The 24,754-nt window shown below is 42.8% G+C and overlaps 2 protein-coding genes across 7 annotated transcripts in view; both read right to left on the bottom strand.

Annotated features, from left to right (window-relative positions):
• The window catches only part of LOC133520926 (partitioning defective 3 homolog B), a 68,543-nt gene extending 67,376 nt beyond the window's left edge, over nt 1-1,167 (bottom strand). The window contains exon 1 of the mRNA XM_061855626.1: nt 653-1,167. Coding sequence (XP_061711610.1) covers nt 653-772 — 120 coding nt within the window. The 5' untranslated portion in view covers nt 773-1,167. The remainder of the gene's footprint in view (nt 1-652) is intronic.
• A 2,816-nt stretch (nt 1,168-3,983) lies between these two features.
• LOC133520924 (Ca(2+)/calmodulin-responsive adenylate cyclase-like) overlaps nt 3,984-24,754 on the bottom strand; it is a 133,392-nt gene continuing 112,621 nt past the window's right edge. The window contains exons 10-25 of one of the 6 annotated variants that reach the window (XM_061855617.1): nt 24,371-24,544; nt 22,988-23,149; nt 20,483-20,668; nt 18,684-18,962; nt 18,152-18,302; nt 17,704-17,854; nt 17,115-17,274; nt 15,096-15,179; nt 12,994-13,140; nt 11,835-12,048; nt 9,970-11,320; nt 9,481-9,602; nt 9,243-9,339; nt 7,517-7,531; nt 7,226-7,313; nt 3,984-6,858 (exon numbers count right to left, since the gene is read on the bottom strand). In XM_061855617.1, the coding sequence (XP_061711601.1) occupies nt 6,436-6,858; nt 7,226-7,313; nt 7,517-7,531; nt 9,243-9,339; nt 9,481-9,602; nt 9,970-11,320; nt 11,835-12,048; nt 12,994-13,140; nt 15,096-15,179; nt 17,115-17,274; nt 17,704-17,854; nt 18,152-18,302; nt 18,684-18,962; nt 20,483-20,668; nt 22,988-23,149; nt 24,371-24,544 (3,804 nt within the window). In that variant the 3' untranslated portion in view covers nt 3,984-6,435. Of the gene's footprint in view, nt 6,859-7,225; nt 7,314-7,516; nt 7,532-9,242; nt 9,603-9,969; nt 11,321-11,834; nt 12,049-12,993; nt 13,153-15,095; nt 15,180-17,114; nt 17,275-17,703; nt 17,855-18,151; nt 18,303-18,683; nt 18,963-20,482; nt 20,669-21,728; nt 21,777-22,987; nt 23,150-24,370; nt 24,545-24,754 lie in introns of those variants that run through there. The other 5 variants (XM_061855613.1, XM_061855611.1, XM_061855614.1 and 2 more) reach the window with 5 other exon arrangements.

The raw sequence follows: 24,754 nt of genomic DNA, 5'->3' as shown, positions 1-24,754 counted from the left end.
TAAAGTCTAGGCTACTTTAAGTACGTATAATTTATTTGTAAATGTGTTCTTACTCGTCTATCTCTGGACCGGAGTCTTAGTCAGCAATCTAGTTTGACCGCATCGCCTTCTCGTTTCTGAGTAGTCATAATTCCGAATAGATACTTGCATTGTCGCGAAAGTGGTTCTTGTGGCACGACCGAGCATTCCATAGCCAAATGATCATTACGCAAAGCAAAAACAATGGTCTAGATGAGAGCAAAACCTAACTAGAATGCAGGTATGCACGTCATTAGTTAGAGATATATGCAGTATTTATGTAAAATAAAGTATCTAGGTGTCTAAATGCAGAGTTTTTGTTTACTATTCATATATATACTACTGACTTTCAGTTAACATCGGTATCTACTTCCAAGTTCCAATTACAAGCATTTTTCATAATATATGTATAACTCCTACTTGCACGATTGCATATTTGGAAATGCGTTACGTTCAAACTTTCATTCTACCCGCATTGTTTACTGTGTTGTTTCGCGTCACGGCCAATTCGGATCGTACGCGGACCAATACAAAAGTAGGGAAAACGCGCGAAAACACGTCCGCTGTACAAAAAGTGAACCAGATCGACGAGTTGTGAGTCTTGCGTGTCGTAAGCAGTAATAGCGCTACTGACCTGTCCCGTAGCTTTCTTGAAGCGATGAGTGGCTTCCCGCACCAGGTCCCGGACCAGCAGGTCGCCGGCGCCGCAGGGCACCAGCACCCGCACAGCTCCAAAGCACACCGTCACCTTCATATCCTCACAACGCACTATGAATCACCAAAACACCACGCCTCACTCACTCAGTGCTCACCACTGTATCTACGCGCCAACATTATTAGTTTGTAGACAAACTAATAGGAGCAAAACACTACCTGACGCACATGGTAAAGGTAACCCTGCACCGAAGCCGCTCTTCGACCACCGACACAAAAAGTACAAAAACACTAGCTTGTCTGTTCGTTTTCATAGCGCAGAGCTAAAGCTCAGACAGTGCACTAAATTCGGCTGACTTGTATGATTATTTAAAATTCACTGATCGAATACACAAATCACATTCAACATTGGGCACATTTCGATAAGATTACGCGAAATACGGGCGTAGAGTGCTCTGTCAACGGCAGCAACGGTTGTAGCAAGGGATATGAATAAGAATTCGTTTGTAAGTTGTGACGGGCGCGGGAGGGGTGCGCGGCGGCGGGGAGGGCGCGACCGGTTCCCGCAGCCAATGGGCGGCGGCGTCAGACAGGCAGCTGTGCGCGTGTGGTGGTGTCCACCGCGTGCCGCGTCATCCACTCATATTATTTTACTCACATACCGATTATTTCTCATTATTTTGAATGAAACTGCACCTGATTACGGCAGCACTGACTCATGACTCGCAGGAAACCATGTCAAGCCTCTGCCAGTGCGTTGTCCCGACCGGTGTTTCTCGATGAACTTACAGTCACATCGTACAAGTGTCGTATAAGTGTGAGGGTTGGAATGTTCTATCAACGCAACTCCCACACAAGCGCGAGCTTTCGAGCTAAAGTTTGAAAGTGTAATTGCTGATGGAAAAGAAGCATAAACTCCATGTAGAAAACTAGTTCATTCACAAATTCATAGCAGACATATTATCTTTGTTTAGTCCTTGACAAAGTCCAAAATGTTAATCAATATCACCATGACAACCACCTGGCAGGTATCTCAAACAGCTGAACAGTAGTGAACACCTATTTACATCTTATTTACCTCTATCTGACCTACCTACCTACCTTTTAGTCGTAAATAACTAAGTAGCTAACTCAAATTTCAGATACCTTCTTATTTTTTAGTTCTCATAGATAATAAATATTAAGTAAGTTCTTCCAAAACAGTGATTTCTTCCAGACAACCTTTGGGTGGTAGAAAGTGCAGAAGAAAAAACATTATGACAACTGCCCTATTATTTTTCGGGCAAATGATTGAGTAAAAGGGATTTCTTCAAATTTAATGTACTTACACGTATTAATTATTGTCCCCCATTGTTTCCCCCGGTGCAGTACTTGCGTTGGAACTAATATTGTATGTATACAATACACGTATTGTGACGACTGGTCTGGCCTAGTGGGTAGTGACACTATGACTGCCTATGAAGCCGTTGGTCTCGAGTTCGAATCCAGATATTTGTTCCTGAGTCATGGATGTTTTCTATGTATATATTAAGTAGTATTTATCTATAAACGTATGCATATCGTCGCCTACTACCCATAGTACATGCTTTGTTTAGATTGGGGCTAGGTCGATCTGTGTAAGATTGTCCCCAAATATTTATTCATTTATATAGGCTCATCACCATCATATAAATTAGCATTTTTATTGGCTTCATTGGTTTAATAAAAGTTAGCAGAGTAGGTGCTAAGTATAGGCACTTTCCTATCAAGTAGGTAACAGCAGTACACCGAGTGCATCCACAATGCATTTTTAACAATGCAATTCAACACGCGTATCAAATAAATATAGTCGAATGTGAATCATTACAATATGCCGACATATCAAATTGCAAATGCTGTGAAATATACCTACTGCACAACACATCTAAGTACTATTTAACAGTTGTTTGCAGGCGTCCATATGCTACGGTAACAGCTTACCATCAGGCGGGCCATATGCTTGTTTACCACCGACGTGGTATATATATATATATATATATAGGTAGTATTATGTATATTTACAGATATCCGACTTAAGGGTACCTACTGGATTTTACTTTATTTCTCTAAATGAAAAAGAATAGCATTACTTTACCTAATGGTAGGTATTATAATAAAATAAAATATATACACTCGGTGCACAAAAATGGTAAATTTTAATGATAATGTTGCCTTACTGTAATAAAATTGTTACCTAAATACCAAATAGCTCAAAATGTTCGTTGGTCAACCGTTCATGGTGTTTAAATTCAGGTAGCCGTTAACTCCACGTGGTGTTAAGTGCGACATTAAAGTTTAAACATCCGCGATAATATTCTTATGGCGTTTCATGGTTCAAGGTAAAAGGCATTAGTATGCGGAAAACATAACATGCCGCGGTACCTGGCCCGCGAACCTATGCGTTGTATCACTACGCTGTTCAGACAAGTTATCTTGATATTGGATGAATATCCCATTGCTTTTTAGCACAAAGTAAAAATGTGGATACCGTCACTAATTTGAAGAAATCTCGTATGCATCCCATATACATAATACATATACTTAGTTAACTTCATTTTTCTTTTGGTAGACATACCAAAAAGTTTAATTATTTATTTACAGCGGTATTCATAAAAACATCTTAAACAACGAATTATCAGCGAACCAGCTGTTTCACTATTTAGGCTTATTTAGCGATTGATAAGAAGTATGATTATGATTCATAAACGCATGTTAATAGCCGGGTCCACACTGAGCGAGCATACGCGCGAGGCAACTTCCTCACGCACAAAACGGCCAGTGTAGACGTGCCTCGGCAGAGGAGGCGCACTCAGGCGAGGAAAACGTATACGCGTTGCTTCGGTCGCTCTGTGTGGACCCGCCTAATTGCGCCCCGCTTATTTCAAAATAAACTGGAGACTAAGAACAGCGGCGCAAATGCACATTGATTTTTGTAACTCATGAGCTGTGAGATACCCAAAGTATAAAAACGGGACCCTAGTACTAAGAATTCACTGTCCGCCTGTCTGCCTGTCTATCACCAGGCTGTATCTCTTGAACCGTGATAGCTAGACAGTTGAAATTTTTACAGATGATGTGTTTCTGTTGCCGAACAACAAATACTAAAACAGAATAAAATAAATATTTAATTAGGGCTCCCATACAACAAACGTGCGTATATTCGACATCAATATATGTCAATCCATTTCACTCTTATTACAACAGCATAAGGTGCAAAGGTGTACCTAAACACATAATTTGTTGCTATACTATAAGATAGATGTTAATAAACATGAAATAAAATAAAGTACCGGTAATGTAAACCACTTTAATTCCAAGTAATTAATATTGCTTAATTGAATTGAAACAAATACACGATACACTTTCTACGTAAGGCGAAAATTTAACGTCAAATAAATAATCACAAAAGTTACCACATTATAATTTGCTATTAAGTTAGTTATTTAAATCTTCTTACGCTGTCATTTATTCACATTAAAGCTAAATATTGTAGGATATGATCAACACCAGATATAAAAATCGTGCACGAAGTATGATTCAGTATTTATATAATAATAGTCAGGTATTTAGTAGGTATTTATATTATGAATTATCTATGATTGGTGAGAAAATAGCTTTAATCTGAATACTAACTATTAAAATCAAGACTTGGAAACCTAAGTACAAATTTCTAATCAAACATTTTCACATTCGAATGAATACTTTTAAGTATCATCCGTTGTCTCTCAATATTTTGGATATTTTAGATAAATATTAAAAGGTATTGATTATGTTTTTGTTACTTTACAACGGTAACAAGAGGTATGCTAAGTTCAAACCTATTTATAGATTTAAACGACATAGTCAAATTTGTATGTAGCTATCATGTGTTTTAAAAAAATCGCCTTAAATATAAATATAAAAGTCAAGCATTGAAGTAATAAATAACGTCGATTACAAGCAACTAAAAAAATAATAGTTTGGCACTGTATATAACAAAGAAAAAATAATATTAAAATACTGAGGATATAAATAGCAAAAAATATCACTTACGTAATTTAAAGTGGAATAGCACTTCGTATGTAGACGATTAACAATATTTACAAAGTATAACAACTCCCAAGACTCGCCGGATGCAAGTGCTCCTATATACAAATCGATTGTTTGCCAACTATTCCTTCACAGTTCACCTGCGGCAACTAGAAAGAATACTAAACTTAATCCATTTCTAATTTACCCATTTTAATACACACGGGGGTGCCTGAGAGGCGAGTGCTTGATACAAGCAAGAGTAGAGAAAAACAAAACCACAATCACCATAATATTAGTTCTACGGCTGATCGCCTCGATCTGAATCTACCACATATTGCAGTTACTTGCCCGTTATAGTTTAAGTACATTCTTAGCCAAGAAAAGCGACTAAAATCAATGTTACAGACTAAATATTCATTATATATTATAGATTTATATTGCAGATGATTATACAGTGTTTACTCTAGTCAATAACAATCGTTACACGAATTGACACAGAAACTTATATATTACAATTAAATAATAGGTAATTGATTGTTCACGAGAATATTCTACAACAAATATTCACTAGTGGTGTTATGTATAAGTTGTACTTTCAAGTCTCACGGTTCTTTAAGCTACCTTTATGCCTCCCTTGGCCACGAATAAAATTATCAGAGCGGCTTTCAACACTGCCTGCGGGCGTTAATCGCTAAACATATGTATATGAAAAACAAATCTATGGTAACCAACGCTGGCAGCATCAGCGTCAAGCGTGCCTATTCTCTCGGAGCATATTTTCCGTGGCCTTCGGGCTAGGATATATCTCTCGTCCACGGTGCAATAATTCTGTTTGGTTCGGATTATTCGCCTGGCGACAAGGCCGAGAATCAAAACAATTGTCGCCAATTGCCAATGTTGTCACCTCGAATTCGTACCAGACGAAGCTTTTAAATACAGCTGTTGTGGCGTCGGTAACAGATCTCACTCTGGACTAAATGAACGAGAGGTCAAGACAATTGTGATGGGTATAATGGCACTATCCTTGATGTCTATCTAAATTTACGTCCTTCAATACAACGATTGTAGAAAAAATAATTCTTCCAGTCTATGGTAACAATACAATTATAAATTGAAATGCAAAAAATATAACTACCTTAAATATTAAGCACAAATCGATCTAGCCTCCGACAACTGACTGATACAGAAATACAACTTACAATTTACAGTTAAGGGGCCAGCCCGCAGTCTATAACACTGACTTTTACACAGATTGGTCGGTCGAAGTCAAATTCCTAAACCACGTATCACAAGACAGACCATAGTAAGGTACGTTATTCTAAGTCAGAGCACCTTATAATTGTAGAGATCATCGCATCCTCCCGAACGACGCCATCTCATGGCTTCTTGCCGCTTACTCGATATAATAGTAGGTATATACTGACAATTTACACATAAAATACATATTTTAAAACAGGCACGTCAGCAATATTTAGAAGTCGACATCCAAATACTTCAAAATCGACAAAAACAATCGATATATAACAATTCACAAAAGTATTTTGAGTATTCCAATAACTTTTACTAGCACTTTTAAATAGAGAGCATAGCATTCTTTTCTTTCGCTCCTGAACATCTCCCGCACGATGTCATGTCAATTCAGTTACAAATGAGATTCCTCATTGAGAGTCGAAGCGAAAGATCCGCATAAGCCCAAAGCTTTAGAATTTCAGCCACATGATGTCAAACGTGGGATCACACGTCGCTCTCGCCGTCGGTGACGTGCGTGGGCTGGCCGAAGTTCCTCGTGATGCACTCGCTGACGGTGCGAATGTTCGCCAGGTACCTGTGCGCGGGCTCGTCCGAGTCGTAGATGGCGCTGAGAGATTCCAGCGAGACTAGGGCTTCGGAGTCGAGCAGGCGGGAGGAGGCGCGGGAGGAGACGTCGTCGTCCCGGTCGAAGTAGCAGGAGTTGACGTCGCTGAGCGCCGCCTCGGCGTCCGTGAGGCCGGCCTCGTTGAGCATGGAGACGTTCTCCAGCGCGGGGTCGTCGGTGGTGTAGCCGGTGCTCTCGGGCTGCCCGCACTCGCCGTCGCCCTCGCCCTCCGAACACGACGAACTCCACTCCGATTGACTTTCCCCGTACATACCTATTTCTCGATGATTCGTCATTGGAACCTGCGAAACGAGGGATCGAATAAGTGCTATTTATTTATTTATTTTATTTTAGTATATAGAAAACCAACAGCGCTATATATGTATATCCAAAACTTACAATATAATTACAAAACCAATTACAGGTTCTTACTTGTAGAAATATCATAAATCATAAAAGTTTTTGCACAACTTAATTTACACACAAGTTCCTATAGCACAAGAACAGATCTATATATGATCGACTTTTACAAAAATAAAATAAAAAAAAAGCAAAAGAAACCTGTACATAAGTACATATTCAACAATGCACCGAGCCCTGTTCTGCGCCAGAATTATTGTCACCCACAAGGATAATTAATGAAGAAATAGGTAATTGAAAGATATTTACCCGATTATGTAATCGCTCTTGTATTTCCTTTTCTTGCTTTTCTTTTAGAGCTTCAGTGTCTGCCGGCATCTTTCTCTTGCTCGGTGGACTGTGAACAAAAATCAATTTTTTTAAATGTGGGGACTCGATTAATGGTTTCTATCAGGATTTGCTTCATATCAAAATGAGCAAGAACAGGATGCATTGAATTGCTTTTGACAATCCTATAAAAACTAGGTCCCAACTCCCAATGAATGGTTTAGGGGAGCCAAGCCAATCATTCGTCGTAAATCCCCGGGTACTTGAACTCACCTCGAGTTTTGCACCCTTATAGAAATAAAAGAAAATCCCAAATTCAAAACCGCAATTGTTGTTGCAGTTGTGTTACCTCTGGTGTGGCGCATCCTGCGGGTCGGGCAGCTGCACCACCACGTCGGTGGGCAGCACGCCGGGGAAGTCCTGCCGCGGGGAGGGCTCGGGCCGCGCCAGCCCCGCGATGGCCGCCAGCCCCACCGCGTGCAGCGGGCTGCTGTTGTTGTTGCAGTTGTGTTACCTCTGGTGTGGCGCATCCTGCGGGTCGGGCAGCTGCACCACCACGTCGGTGGGCAGCACGCCGGGGAAGTCCTGCCGCGGGGAGGGCTCGGGCCGCGCCAGCCCCGCGATGGCCGCCAGCCCCACCGCGTGCAGCGGGCTGCTGTTGTTGTTGCAGTTGTGTTACCTCTGGTGTGGCGCATCCTGCGGGTCGGGCAGCTGCACCACCACGTCGGTGGGCAGCACGCCGGGGAAGTCCTGCCGCGGGGAGGGCTCGGGCCGCGCCAGCCCCGCGATGGCCGCCAGCCCCACCGCGTGCAGCGGGCTGCTGTTGTTGTTGCAGTTGTGTTACCTCTGGTGTGGCGCATCCTGCGGGTCGGGCAGCTGCACCACCACGTCGGTGGGCAGCACGCCGGGGAAGTCCTGCCGCGGGGAGGGCTCGGGCCGCGCCAGCCCCGCGATGGCCGCCAGCCCCACCGCGTGCAGCGGGCTGCTGTTGTTGTTGCAGTTGTGTTACCTCTGGTGTGGCGCATCCTGCGGGTCGGGCAGCTGCACCACCACGTCGGTGGGCAGCACGCCGGGGAAGTCCTGCCGCGGGGAGGGCTCGGGCCGCGCCAGCCCCGCGATGGCCGCCAGCCCCACCGCGTGCAGCGGGCTGCTGTTGTTGTTGCAGTTGTGTTACCTCTGGTGTGGCGCATCCTGCGGGTCGGGCAGCTGCACCACCACGTCGGTGGGCAGCACGCCGGGGAAGTCCTGCCGCGGGGAGGGCTCGGGCCGCGCCAGCCCCGCGATGGCCGCCAGCCCCACCGCGTGCAGCGGGCTGCTGTTGTTGTTGCAGTTGTGTTACCTCTGGTGTGGCGCATCCTGCGGGTCGGGCAGCTGCACCACCACGTCGGTGGGCAGCACGCCGGGGAAGTCCTGCCGCGGGGAGGGCTCGGGCCGCGCCAGCCCCGCGATGGCCGCCAGCCCCACCGCGTGCAGCGGGCTGCTGTTGTTGTTGCAGTTGTGTTACCTCTGGTGTGGCGCATCCTGCGGGTCGGGCAGCTGCACCACCACGTCGGTGGGCAGCACGCCGGGGAAGTCCTGCCGCGGGGAGGGCTCGGGCCGCGCCAGCCCCGCGATGGCCGCCAGCCCCACCGCGTGCAGCGGGCTGCTGTTGTTGTTGCAGTTGTGTTACCTCTGGTGTGGCGCATCCTGCGGGTCGGGCAGCTGCACCACCACGTCGGTGGGCAGCACGCCGGGGAAGTCCTGCCGCGGGGAGGGCTCGGGCCGCGCCAGCCCCGCGATGGCCGCCAGCCCCACCGCGTGCAGCGGGCTGCTGTTGTTGTTGCAGTTGTGTTACCTCTGGTGTGGCGCATCCTGCGGGTCGGGCAGCTGCACCACCACGTCGGTGGGCAGCACGCCGGGGAAGTCCTGCCGCGGGGAGGGCTCGGGCCGCGCCAGCCCCGCGATGGCCGCCAGCCCCACCGCGTGCAGCGGGCTGCTGTTGTTGTTGCAGTTGTGTTACCTCTGGTGTGGCGCATCCTGCGGGTCGGGCAGCTGCACCACCACGTCGGTGGGCAGCACGCCGGGGAAGTCCTGCCGCGGGGAGGGCTCGGGCCGCGCCAGCCCCGCGATGGCCGCCAGCCCCACCGCGTGCAGCGGGCTGCTGTTGTTGTTGCAGTTGTGTTACCTCTGGTGTGGCGCATCCTGCGGGTCGGGCAGCTGCACCACCACGTCGGTGGGCAGCACGCCGGGGAAGTCCTGCCGCGGGGAGGGCTCGGGCCGCGCCAGCCCCGCGATGGCCGCCAGCCCCACCGCGTGCAGCGGGCTGCTGTTGTTGTTGCAGTTCACACTACGCACCGGCGACAGCGACGGGTTCGTGGCCCTGGGATGGTAAAGAGCAGATTTAGGTTCATCGACAAGTCAGTAACACAAAGTAGGTCGGCAAACCATGGCTCGTGAACCGCATACGGCTCTTTGGAAGTACGAAAAAAATACGCTGAGTTCTTAGACCATGACTTTGAACCGACTTGGAAAATGACATGTCTTTGAACCGACTAGAAGCGGTGATATATACTGCGGTCGGCTTTTCATCTCAAAAGTTTGCCGACTCCTGGTGTAATCATTCTTATGCTTTCCATTGTTCCATGTACCCTTACAACTCACGTTATAACGTTTTTAGTATACCACATTATTCTTTAAACGAAATAAGAAAACGTTGAGTCGTAAATAGCAAGTAAGGATCCACTCACCTTAATTCTAATTTTAATTCCTTCCGCTCCGCCTTAGGCGGATTAGGTTTGATAAGATTCTTATCGTCGAGCAGCCTTTGTATCTCTCTCTCAAAGGGCGGCACGCAGGCCACATCGGTAGGGCTACGTTTACTGAACTGTCGGTCGTGGTTCAAATGTTTCAAGTTATTAGGTCGACTACCGGAACTCGAGAAGGAATTCGTCCGCTGCGCGAGTCGATCAGACACATCCTTCTTGTCCGTTTGACTGCTCCCGTCCCGCTTCGCCGCCGCGAGCATGTTTATAATACTCCTCTGAAGCTTCTCCTCTTCCTTCTGGAAATTGATATTCTCTTCGATCAACTTGTCATCGAGCGACGGCTTCTTGGTTATCTTGTTGTGCTTCGCGTACAACTCGGCGATGCTGCTCGCGGGCAGCTTGTTGGAGCGGACCGGCGGGTAGTCGTAGGCGGGGCTGGGCGCCGCGCGCTGCCTCGCGCCGGGCAGGCCGGGGAGGCCGGGCAGGCCGGGGAGGCCGGGCAGGCCGGGGAGGCCGGGCAGGCCGGGCAGACCGGGCGTGGCCCGCGGCGGCGACGGCGACGCGTCCGTCGTGCGCGAGTAGCTCTCGTCCGAGGAGCTCACGCTGGGCGAGCGGGTGAGGGAGCTGAGCTCGTCCGCCGACGAGTGAACTCGTGGGCTCCTCGCTAGAGGCAGGCTCTCGCTGGAGCGCGGCCGGGGCAGCCGCGCGGGCGGCCTTCTTTTGTGAGCTACGGGGGGCCGGGGCTCCTGCGGCCGCGGCCAGGGCGGCACGAGCGCTCGCGGCGGCGGCCATCTTGGGTTCGCCGCCACGCCGTGCGGAGGAGGCGGGGGAGGAGTTTCCTCGGATTCTTTATTTCTGCGTCCTTTGCTGCCTTTGTGGTTGTTCCCGTTACTTTGGTGGCCGTTATTAGGTAGAAGGGGCTCGTTTTCGGCGACCGAAGTTTCTCGCAGAGGTGGTAATCTGTTCGGCTGGGCCGCTCTCCTCGCCGAGTTCTGCAGCATGGCCAGGGGGGTCGCCACGCCGCCGTAGGCGGTCGGCGGCCCGTTTTGAGGTTGACCGTTGGAATGGTTGATCGTGCCGTTGGTGGATGTCGCTCGGTCGGTCAAAAAGTATGTTGTCATTTCGCCCTTTCCTTTGACTTTGACCTTTCCCCTGCAGACGAACTGGTAGGGCAGGTCCTTGAGGTAGTGGTACACTTCTTCGGTGACTTGAGTGTGATTGGGGAGGCCGGTGGAGTCCATACGCGACGCCACGTTCACCGTGTTGCCCCAAATGTCGTACTGGGGTTTCCTCGCACCGATCACTCCGGCAACTACCGGACCCACGTTTAGACCTGAAAAGACACGCATCGTTTCAACGCTTGAATCAAGAAAATTTTATTAACGGCAGTAAAATAAAGGTTACATTTCTATCTTTACATTCTGTTTTGTTAACATAGCTTTATCTTGTATATACTTAGTAAATTATTTTTCATATAAATTTTTTTATCCATGGCAGACATTCAGCGTAGATAAGGCATGAATTTCTGTCATTCGAACTTTATTTTATGAGAAGCCAATCCTTTTCGTTCGCCGGATAGCTCACTGAAGTCGATACCTTAACAAAAGAGACACGTACCAACTCGCATTATACAGTTATTGTAAGAATTATCGTTGATGTCCTTGAGCTTGACGCGCATCGCGAACACGAACGCTACCAGCGCGGCCATGTGCTTGCGCGTCCTGGTATCGTCTAGCATTTTCTTCTCGGGGATCAGTTCCACCGCCGTCATATAGGTGGATCCTTTATTTATAGAGTTAAACCGATTGCCCAGTAAAATAAGTCAACAAACGAGGTATTTAACTTACCGACTCGCAGCATAAAGTTGTTGTAAGAGTTATCGTTGATGTCCTTGAGCTTGTCACGCATGGCGAACACGAACTCGACCAGCGTGGCCATGTGCTTGCGCGTGCTGGTGTCGTCTTGCATTTTCTTCTCGGGGATGAGACCAACGGCCGCCATGTAGGTGGATCCCACTGTTTTGATCTTGTCTATAGCGCTGAACCGATCTTCGCTCAGGAGCTGTAAGTTATTATAAATCGATTAATTTAGCGTTTGATGGAAAGCGAATTACGATTACACATTTTATTAGCTTATATAAGGTTAAACACATTTCTCAAAAGTAAAGGAGGAGTAACACAATCAGAATAATGCTTAAAATGTAAAGAAAAGTTTTTTCCACCACACAAGCTCGTAAAGGTTCTCTTGATTGTTCAAAAACTGATTAATCCAGTAACTTTGTCGCCTTTTGTAATGAGGTTCGTTTGCGTCAAATCCGTTAGTTATGTATAAAGTTACTGTATCTGACGAGAAAGTTGCCTCTTACCCACAAGTAATTTATTGCAAAATTTAAATTGTTTTCTTATGTTGGCAGGTACAAATTGACTTTTAAATTATGAATTTGAATGGTATTGAATAGAAATAGAACGTTATTTCAAGTTCACGCCATGAATCAGTCGACATATCCTGCACAAAGTCACATCCTTGAATTGTCTTCTAATTACGAATTCTAGGCGCGTTTCTGTTTCCATTATGATTCTAACGTAGCTATAAGCCACAGCTGGACCGTGACTAACATCCTTTGTTTTAATTTATTGATTTATTCTTCGTTACACATTATATTGTAGAAGGCTCAGTGAACCTGACTCACTCAGGTATATTGTCATGTAAGTAACTCAATTATAGCATTCCAACTTTAATAATTTACGCGTATCTCTATCCCGTATTAATTTCAGACCAATAAAATTAGCAGGCTTGATAGCTGTTGTTGACTTTAAGTAAAACTAATTTATTTTTTCCTTGTCGTATTTAACGCACTTATATGCACACATACAATAATAAACGCACACATACACACATGTATACACCCAGAACAGTTTGCAAGTGAAGTGAGCGAAATGCTCTAATATCTTGGTCACGGCACCAAATTGAAAACTATTATACCCAGCGATTTTAAAATACACTTACCTCATCAAAGTCTGCAATGATCTCATTAAGCAACCGGAGACACTCCATGCCCTGGTTGTTGCCGTCCAGCTCCATGTAGAACTCGTGGTAGTTGGTGATGGAGGCGAACACCACACCCACGCGCTGGTACGACTGGTGGTACAGGTCCTGCCGGCGCCACTTGTCAGTTGCGCGCAAGCCAGCGTAGGGCAGTGACATAGGCCAGTTGCAAAGTTAATTTTACGGGAAACCGGGGTTTGAAAGGGAAAGAAGTGGGTTTTAGGCTGTGGTCAGCTTATTGTGTTTCCCGTATATAATTTTAGGTAAGTTTCGGGGTGTTGTTACGCCTTTTAAAGATGTTGCAAGTTGCAGTGTAAATCCCCGATCATTAAAACAAACTATGGAAATAATACCTTTAGTAGGTAGGTATCTATAATTAATATGGATATAAGTGTGCACGGTGCGTTATCGTGAGAACCGCACTGAATTTGACGTAAAATAATTTTCCATGTTCGAAAATTGTTAGTGATAAGGATTTTAATTTTTAAGTGTTTTAGTTGGGCCAAATGGTTATGTCACTGTTCCTATTCTTGCTTGTTTAACAGCGAAGCATAATAAAAGCTAACATCGAATGATGCTGTAATTCTGCCATGGCAAACAACCGTACGTGCATTCTGAAACTAATTGAACGTGTACTTTATTCCATGAAAACAAGGTACACAATTAATTGAGTTTTCGAATGCACATGCATTTGTTATGCTCAGCGCGCCAAATATGAATAGCGTGTATAAATCATAACATGACAATGAATAAATTACATGTAGTCTAAAATATGAATGATGTATAAAAATATAGTTAAATTCAGATTACAACATGACGTCAAAATTGAAAAAGAACGAGTTGGGTGTAAGACTGAGACGTGAATGATAGGATTGATAGGTACATGCAGAATAAACCCCACATAAGCAAGCCACAGACCATGGTTAGAAAGCGTTGAAGCGAAATATGACATGATAGACAGATATGTATAGTTGTTTTAAACGATGCGTTTAGTAAAAAATAGGAGTTCAAGCTGATTCTCACAAGTGTATTTCAGATCTCAAGCTTGAATACCTTTTAGCAAAGTTATAGGTATGTCTAAATTTGCAAATTCATTGTTTCACCGTCGCCGTCGTGAATCGAATGTTAAGAGGAAAGAATAGCTTTGTGATCCTAACCGAACGTACGTACATTTTTGATAAAAAGATTTCCACAAACTAAATCACTTCAGCATAATATACTAGGTTTATAGGTTTCGCTTTAAAATATATATTTTTTTATAAAACAAACGAAACTGGCTCGAATTAAGCAGTTTGTTTTATAAAAACGATGTAATTTTATTTTAAAGCGAAACCTATAATCCTAGAATATAATAATATTATACTGAAGCGATTGCAAAGTTATTAAAGTGAGTTGTTAAGATTTAGGAAACAGATTTCTCCCGAAATTGATATTTCATCAAAAATGTACGTACGTTCGGTTAAGCTCGCAAAGCTATTCTTCCCTCTTAATTAAAGCTTATAATGTCACATTCAAGATGGATATCGATGAAGTGAATGAATTTATATTTTGACTAATGAAACACCATAAATTTATCTGACCTTTTAAATAAGTGTTATAGATATTTACACTAAAATGAGACTTTATTGCGTGCACTTATTAGTTTTGATAATGACGCGCAACTTTACATAATAATAAATATTATAGGACATTATTACACAAATCGACTAAGTCTCACACTAAGCTCAATAAGGCTTGTGTTGAGGGTACTTAGACAACGATATATATAATATATAAATATTTAAATACATAGAAAACACCCATGACTCAGGAACAAATATCCATGCTCATCACACGAATAAATGCCCTTACCAGGATTTGAACCCGGGACCATCAGCTTCGTAGGCAGGGTCACTACCCACTAGGCCAAACCGGTTGTCATAAAGTTGCGATTTAATTTCAATATAATTCAGTAAGTTTCTGATGTTATATAAAACACAACAATTATGAAAAAAGCATTCAAATGGAAACATAATGCATTCAAGTTAATTGCAATTTTAATGAAGCTTGAGTAGTATACATACCATGTTGGTCCTGAATTGGTTGTCCAGGAAGTGGGTCGCAACGTGAGATGGCAGGAGATTAAACAATATTCTTCTGTTTGACGCCTGGAGTGGTAAAACAAACATAATGTTCAATGCTATTGATGTTACACCAACAGATACACATTCGCACATGATTGTATAAAAATACTATTTTACCTACATAGGTAAAATAGTATTTTTATACAATCGTGATTTAATGGAAAGTTTTTCAGTTGAGCACCGTGTTAGGGCAACAAAACTTGATGAGTGGCCTTAGTAGGTACGAGATTGAAAAGCTTGATTATATATCACTATTGTACGCAATCGTTTTTCTACGAATACTTTAATCTCGATTTTTTTTTGTGTGTTTTTTATTAAACAGGGGGTTTTAAGGGAAATGAAAATTTGATTATTTTTTCGCTACGACGCACGGTTTAGGAGATATAGCCCTATAAAGATTTCTGCACGACTAAATAACTTTTGACTAAAAAAAGCCTTTATAGGGCTGTATCTCAGCGCAAAAATAAATTTTCGTTCCCATCTAATACCCCATGCACTGAATAATCAATCACATTAGGACATAAAACAATCATCATCATCAATATCATGATCGTCGTTTTGAGAAAAAGCACTATACATACCTCGGCGTGAAAAAGGGTTTATTCTTTATTGTATTGCAGACATGCTCATTATACATTAAGTGTTACAATTTGAAGATGGTAGGTACATGACACCCTGGAAGGGCACTCAATTAAGTCTAGGTAGGTAGGTACATGCATTTAATACTTATGGCAACGAAATCTATATTTATAATGTTATATTTTATCGAAGTTTAAGATAAAATGTCAAGTTCGTTTATGAAATTAATAAAATAGTGATGCTAAATATTAAATATCAAGGTTATATTATTAATAGACTAGAATAATAAGCAATATGATTAATATAAATTAACTGTAGCGTGATTTTAGATAAGGCATGAATGTCAATGAATGCTACAATAATATTATAATTAAATTTAATTAATATAAAATTTAATTAATGGCAAGTACATATAGCATTATTCCAGTGTTTGGTCATTTAGAAATTCGTCTACTGTATAGTATGCTTTCTCTAAAAGGAGCTTTTTAAGAGTATTTTTTTCTCGTATTATACTGTCGGGGTGTTTATTTGTAATTTGAATACATTGGTAATTCTGCACATAGCCAACTTGGTATTTGGTACGGCTAGCTAATTTTTAGACCTACTGTTAGTTTTGCATACTTCTCCTTTGGTTTTAAACAATTCCGAATGGTTTCTTACAAAAAGTGCAGATTCCAGTATATATACACGGGAACGTAAGTAACCTATGTTCTATGGTTGCCGGCGTAAGCGGCATAAGCGGCCTCTGTAGTAATGTACTATTGAGCTACCGTTTTGTTTCGTCCTCTTGACCGCGGCGGCACGTGATTGGTATTTTTTTTTATTGTTTTTTAAATAATAAATATTGAGTTGGGAGCCCATACATCAAAAGTTCACAATTATAGTTTGGCCTACGAAATCATAATTCAACCATTGCCGTCGACGAGTAGAAAAAACATGTTTGAATGTAACTTTTGGCGTTGTTTCTAAATTAGAGACATGATACGCGTAAGGAAAATAACAACATTTTCATGAAAACACTCTATAACTATATATTGTTAATATATTTTTTTAAATAAATTGTATAATAACAATATGGTCCTCACAAAGTCACAACCTAGAACCTAAAAGGTCGCGGACTGTGCGGTTTAAGAGGAATTACCTCCCGGACGCTCCGGCTGTGGAATGAGCTCCCAGCCGAAGAATGGGATTCTTCAAAAAAGGAGTGTACAGGTTTTTAAAGGGTCGGCAACGCGCATGTAACACCCCTGTAGTAGTTAGTTGCAGGCGTCCATAGGCTATGTGATTGCTTACCAACAGGCGGGCCGTATACTTGTTTGTCTCTATCTAAGAAGTATATTTTATGCTCATTGAGCCCAATCGATCCGATAGGAAACTCACTTGTAAGGCATCCATGTCTCTCTTCTCATCCCTGGCCTGGGCCTGCCACAGGAAGTCTAGCCGCGCCGTCCACTCAGTCTGTCGCGCGTGCAGCAGTACTGCCAGAGCGAGAGCGAGCGTCCAACCACACGCCACGTAAGCGGACCCGATTATACCTGGTCTGAAATAGAATAAACTATGTAATCACGATCTTTGTTTCAATATTGTTCGGTTGGCTATAATTAGGTATATTCTTTCTCTTGCACATTGTGTACTAAAAACTCCCGTCCAACGCACTAGATGCATATAGATAACACGCAAGTAGAGTAGAGGTAGAAACTTATAGTAGGAGTGTTGCGTGTAAAAACTAACATGATACAATGAGCGTCAAAAGAAGTTAAAAAGACGGTAAACGATAGCGGTGTGTGGGTAAATAACGAGCTAGCAGTATGTCAGTTACTTTTTTCGGTATGGAGATAGTTTGGACTCGAGAAAGGGCATAGGGTAGTTTTTATCAACCAAATCATTCCGCGCAAATGAAGCCACGGACAGAAGCTATATTAACCATGGTAGCTTAAAATCGTAGTTTACATTTGTTCAATCCACTTACTCAGTCATGAGATCGTAGCAGTCGAACAAGTCTTTGTGGTAAGCCATGATGACGGCCATGTACCCGGCCGTCATGAAGGCCAGGAGGACGCCTTTGATTAGGATCGGCAGCCGCAGGAACACCGCTACGGCTAACATGCTGAGGCAGCAGCCTGTAATCATTAATTCTTATATTTATGTAGATGTACTTAAAATGAATATGACGTAATGACGTTTTTGCAGGTGTAGATACATAGGTGCTACAATTGCTACAATCTGAAACCATTTACAGTATAGTGGTCTGAAGTACACAGTATATCCGCTATTGGTACTTATCGCAAAAGTACGTGTCGTTAAATCTCATTGGAGCATATTACATTAACATCACAAGGTGTCATTACTATTAACTTCCTGATAGCAAACCAAATCATTTTAAGTCATCAGAAACGTCATTACACTGTGTTACATACCTAAAGTAATATAAAGAGGAACAGGGCAAGCCCGATGATCAGTGCTACTCCATAACGCGGCGGCTATGTCACCAGATGTAGCTCGGATGTCCGCCATAGTCGTTACGTTCTCTGTCAGGTTGCGACACACGTCTACCTCTCTACATGTTACCTGAAATTAACAGACGATATTATGCACGATCGTAAAATTGGTGATCACATGTCTGAAAGCAAAATATGATAGACGTCTAAATGTAAGTAGAAGTTTCGTTGCCAGCGGCAGACCGCCGACGGCCTTCAAGTAGTTACAAATGACACTGATTTAGGTTATTTGCCACATTGACCTATCGCACAGCATATCCAAGCACAATCGTGAATGCTGTAATGCCTGTAATGACGGTTTTCAAGGCAAAAGGGCGAGAGACATCATACGGTATACGCCGTAATCTCGCAGTTATGCGGCGGGGCCAGAACAGCTGCTGACTAGGCGAAAGCCGTGATGAAAAGTAATGGGAGAATAGGGAGTTGATTCTTCGTGGTTTAGGCTACTTACCACATTGACTTGTCCCACAGCATATCCCAAAACAATCGTGAAGGTGGTAATAGCGTTTCTTAAGGCGAACGGACGAGATACATCGCACGGTATGAGCCGCAGCCTGGCAGCCAGCGTGAGGGCCAGGACGGCAGCCGACCAAGCGAAAGCCGTGACGAAGAGGAGCAGGAGGATGGTGGTGCGGGGCAGTATGGCGGCTTGTAGGGCGCCCGCGGCGGCCACGGCCCCAAGTGCGGCGCCCAGAGAGCCCGCCCAGCCGCCGTCCGTTGATGCACGATACTGGAAATTACATTGCTTGCATAGGTTCTATACCTACATAGGTACTTGACGATCTAAAGGCTGAACTTTAAAAGGATTGGTCCGACAACAAGGTAACAAACAAGATGCAGATAATTATTAATCGGAATATACTATTTAAATTAACTGGTATAATTCATGAAAAAACAGTCGATTTCTGTAGATACTATGCAATCCCAGAATAAACCATTTAACTGTTCCGGTAAAGTTACCGGAATTACAAGCACCATGAAGTACTCGTATGTTTAAGATTAGGCATGTCGAATATGGTTGTCTTATTGATTTGTACACTAGAACTTAAGGTTTGGAAGCTGATTTTATGTCTATACTAACGATAACGATGAATAAATTGATGTATTATTAATATTAAATACTAAATAAATAAAGAATTAATTTGTATTTAGTCTAAAAAAAATAGTGACAGAAGTGATGTATGACGAAAATTTTTATTTTTCATTAGCTGACCACGTACCAAATGAGTCTACGCGTTATTTTTTAAATAAAAGCGTGAAAAATCGCGTCAAGCTGTTTCATTTTACTAGCTACACGTGATTGGTTGTTTTGAGCGAATCTCTATTCTACGCTTTTCCACTCCGACATTATGTACTACTAAGTCAGAAAATCTATACCTACTCAGCGCAGCGTAGAAATCGGCAAAAATTACTCACCTTTTCTAACGCTTCCTTGACAGATTACATTATAAGCATAAGAAATCGCATAAGTATTCACATCACTTTTAAGATATGTTTGCACATACGTAATATACCTTAGTAGTCCATTTCGTAAAAATATCGTCCTTGAGTAAGCCTAGTTTACATGCCCGCCGTATCTTTATTGGCTCTTAATTCTGGTAATGCGCCACGCACATGTATCGAAACCCTGAACGTGTTTGGTATTCTAATGAGAAACCAAACGAGATAACTAATAGATACACGTACAAGTAAAAGATGCTATTCCCGCAAGTAATTTATTATAAATGTGCATAGAATAGTTTAGGCAAATTAGCATAATTGGACGGATTTTCAACCACTGTTTACCCACTATTTTTTTGTAGTGGGATGTAAACTCCTTATGACAGCAGCTGAATAAATAAACCTTCGCAAATAAGTAGGAAACGAATATTTACCTTTTATTTTGTCTATAAATTTTATCTTTGTTTCTTTTGTCGTAAATAGGAATAACTAGAAGTAGAAGTTGCTAAAGCCTGATAAGGTCAATGTGGGGAGGTCCGGCATATAAAATGTTTGGTTGGGAAGAGCTTCATTTTTGGCTCTTGAACTTTTGTATTTAAATACGTACTTTGCTCAGACATAGTCAAAAAGAAAAGAGGTTCGCACCTTCTGCCCTACCAACCTTCTGTAACTAGTTTGGTGTGTGGGCAAACGCAAGAGTTAGAAACGACGAAAGAGCTTGCAGACGGATCTCCTCACATTGACTTTAACTAGGATTGGACCAAGATAAACTAAATAATAATTAGGAAATCATCAATCAATAAGACGTACCTGTCCTTCCTTAGCGCTATCTTTAAAACAGAGAGTAAGCAGATGCACGTGCGTTGCTTTCTCGCGGTGCACGGAGCGCGCGTCGATGGCCTGCGCCAGGTACTTGTTGACGCGGTTGGTCGGCTGGTGGTACACAGACGAGTGACGCTTTTTCAATGGCCTCTTGAACTTCTCCGTCACTTTATTCTGTGAAAACATCTCAGTTCAATGCAACCGACTTGATTATATTTCACTTTTGGGGATGTGATGATGCGGCATGAAGGAACTGCAAACATTTAAACGGTTAGGGTGGGGCGATGGTCGTGAGGGGTACACTGGTCCACCACATGCCGGCAAGATGCTTCATTCTAATTTCTCCAACTGACCTTTGAATGGAAAAGTTCCGGGCTCCGAAGCAGCATCACATCATTAGAATACAAGTAAACACAGTATTTACAAAGAAAAATACAGTTTTATATAATTCATCGATTACGGGGAATACTCTGAATACGAAGAATTCTCAAAGACAACGTAACGAATCTTAGAAGATACCAACAGATCTGATATATAGATATATGACGGGTTTCGAGAGAAATTTTTAAGATTTAACTAAATTTTTTTGTGATTTATAATTCCCAATCATGAGCATTTCTTTATTTAGGACTGATTTTTCTATCAACTAATAATTAAATTTTATTCAACAATTGCTATCAGAGAATTAACGTAAGCTCAGTGCTACTCCTACACATGCTACCTCTCTGTTTATGAGATAATTCGTTTTATCTAGCTTCTAGAAATCAGACCTAAATCGAACACTCATGAACAAATTACCAAACACAAAGTGAATTAGGAAACACACTAAAATTAGGGGCACTCCATGCAATTTAGTCAACAGTTGGGAGTCATGCCATGCTCTAGTGCTCGGGTGGCTACGTAGTCGGGGCAGCGAGTGAAACACAGTTCAGTGCGCTCGGTTTTATTCTCAAAGAAAACTGAACTTAAAATTATCTCAAATACACATAATAATTCGACAATTTTGAAAGAAAATAGGCCCAATAGGAATGGTGAATAGTGAATGATTTTGAGTGCTCACGTAGCTTGTTCTTATTTCCCCTCATCGACTACCTATAACAGTGCCAACGATTCAGTGTTCCGAACAGGTGAAACCAGATTACTTAAGGTCAATATCGAGATTTTTGGAAAATTAAGTGCTCTTCGCCCAGTGGAGGTGTGACACAACGGTACACATACACAACAGTGCGCTTACTGTCCCCGCGAGTATCTGTTGTGGAACTAATGTCCAAGGACGGAAAATCTGAAAAACAACGAGCAGACGTACCAGATTAGTTGCTGGTATATCCAGACATTTCTTACAATTAAATTACAGTACCCCTATTTTATATTGGTTTCATACTAATATGAAACTATGAAATAATTTTTACATTTTATGGGCCAATTCATAAAATAAGAATTAACAATTTGTGCGAAAGTACATGTAAGACACATACGTGAAAGCTTGAACACACCAGCAACTAAATGGGGAAATGTGGGGAGGTAACGAAACGTCTGTGCTGTGCTGACATTTAGAAATAAAAATGGTGATACTTCTAACCGGTGACAGTTGAATACCTAACGTTTTCATAGTTTAGTGCAGTTGAGGGGCTAAGTGAGACAGGGTTTAAAGCTCGGATTCCAAAATGTCTATTCGCACCGTCATTCGCTGCTGGGGTTTCCAAAGCATGTTTTATTTTAAAGCGAAGCCAAACTTATATTAAGTATGGTAATATTTCCGCACACAAGGACTTCTGCAAGATTCGCAAAAAAGCTTAAATTCGAAAGTTCAAATAGATAAAGCAGTATTAATTTATCGAATTCCATCAATCCAAATCCAAACTAACTACTTGGAAATCATAAAGCGAGGTTATGTGTTCACACAAACGCCATCGCGATCGTCAACTCTCGTTATGCGTCTAATTATCCGTAAGCGGGAAATCATAAAACGCGGCGGAAATAGCTTATGTACCGCCTAAGTACCTATCGGCAACCATAGGTATTCTAAATCCTAGGTGCAAGAGCGGAACGCACACACGAGGCTCGGTAAACGTAACCTTTGCGTGTTGTGCGCTCCCTGCGATGTATGCAATGTTTGCGAGCTTATCTGCGCTATTTTTAGACTAAAATCAATCACTTTTAGATTTATGCATATATGTAACAGGTACATTACCTACGTATCGATGAATTGCGAGGAAATAGTTGTAGATTTTATCGTGGAGCAATTTCCAAAGCTAAACTAAATGGCAATGATACTAAAAAGCTGCCATGGATTTTGTGAGATAGTAGATTGTAAGCGCTATGTTTAACAAAACCTATGGCATCTTGCTGGTTGCGAGTTATTTCAACACGCGACAATTACTTGACGATATATTCTCAATCGTTTCAGTGAGTTGTTTGATTTATTGGCGAGACGGTATTATTAAATATAGCATGGATAAGCTCAGTGTGTATGTAGGATGAGGCCGTGTGGACCGTGGGGTGCGTGGAGCGGACGTGGTGCATGACGGCGTCGAAGGTTTGGTGCGAGGGGTCCGCGGGCTCCCGCGCGCTCACGTCTTCCGCGCGCATGGCCGCCAGCCGCAGCGCCTCCGCCGAGCCCGGCTCCGCGTGCAGCGCGCGCCGCAGGTCCAGCACCTGCCATGCCAGATCACACCGCTACAGCCTCCTTCACAAACCTTTGGATAATGTGCGGTATACTTCAAACTTCAATCCATACCGTAGCATTCAATGTTACTTTTGTGTGCGCCATACGTGCTCATATGCATCTTTCCCTTGATATATTTACAACGAGTCCTACAGTGAACCACACATTATACAAAACAATGTCAAAAGCTTCGAGACACGTTGCTTACAACATCGAAGTGTCGAGAGGCTCGACATATAAGGTATAGCCCCAAGCCTTAGTTCGATAAGCTGGACCTTTACCATAGCTGAGGTATACACCGATACCTACATGAGAGAAAGAGCATTTCGCCTTCTTCCCTGCAGATGACCAAAAAAATACAGGCGGACATTAAAATGAATATCTTTAATAACGTTACACGACTGGTTTTAGTTCAGGTAAATGTTGTGATTTCTAACTAAAATTATTGAAGCCTACAGTAAACGCCTATTTGTTTTTCCGTACAATAATTATGGCATTTAAAAGCATGGTGCAAGAACTAGCGAGTGGTGAAATTTTAATATCGACAAACACTATCCAAATGAATTGTACTCTTACTACAAACTGGGAAGTTCTGCGATGCTCTTTCTACCACATCGCGTAGACATTATTATGAAGGTGATAGGATCCATGTCAGTCAATAATAAATGTAAAACTATAGCAGGTACTAAATAATGCACTTCAAGTTTTGACGTGAACACCCACGTTGAGGTGCGCTTCAATCGATTACTTTGACATCAATTTTAATGACTTCACATGAGACCCAGCACCTGACATGATTACTCAAAGTACTGCTTATAAACATCTAGAACTCAATGCTACTTAATGAGTTAATTAAGTTCGCTAAATAAATATAGGATCATAGGGGAATAAAATAGGAATTTAAGAAACAAAGACAACTTACCTTTAAGAATCAGAAGCGAATCTCCGAAGCGAGAATTTAAATCACTCGATTGAAACATTCTGAAGTATAAGAAAAGCCGCGGACACCGGCCGTGTTCTGTTTAGCCATGTCCAGTAAAGTGCAATCGAAACTTTTAAACGTCAATGTGAAAGAAAGTAAGAACATTTTTACGAACTTTTTCTGGCAATGCTCTAGGCTAGAGCCTCTAGCCATATTTTAAGGCTATAATTGTCAGACGAAGTTTGTAACAGAAAACAGATTAAAGTTGAAGAGTTACAGAAAGAAGTACCTTCCTAGCTGCGTTGGCTTTGAGCTCTTGTGGCGAGGCGGCCATGTTTGAGAAGGGAACGTCCACGTTGAACTTGATGGAGTGCAACAACTGAACGACGACGTTGGAGACGTTCTTGAAGGAAAGCTTACGTCGCGACGCTGAGCCCAGCCCCACTCCCGACGAAAGACACATCTGGAAACCGGTAAATGCTGCCTTACTCTAACACATTACACCAATATACATTTTATATACAGCTCCAAGTGTTATGGTAAGGCAACACCGAGACACGAGGAGAACGGTGATGCTGAAAACATTCTGGAACACGTTTACATATGGACTCGTATAGACGACATGCAGACAATGCACCATTAACATTCAATCAAGGTAGTCTATAATACAAAA

Source organism: Cydia pomonella, chromosome 9 (genome assembly GCF_033807575.1).
Source record: "Cydia pomonella isolate Wapato2018A chromosome 9, ilCydPomo1, whole genome shotgun sequence".
In the NCBI taxonomy this organism is placed as follows: Eukaryota; Metazoa; Arthropoda; class Insecta; order Lepidoptera; family Tortricidae; genus Cydia; species Cydia pomonella.
This window is presented reverse-complemented; position numbering and strand designations above follow the sequence as displayed.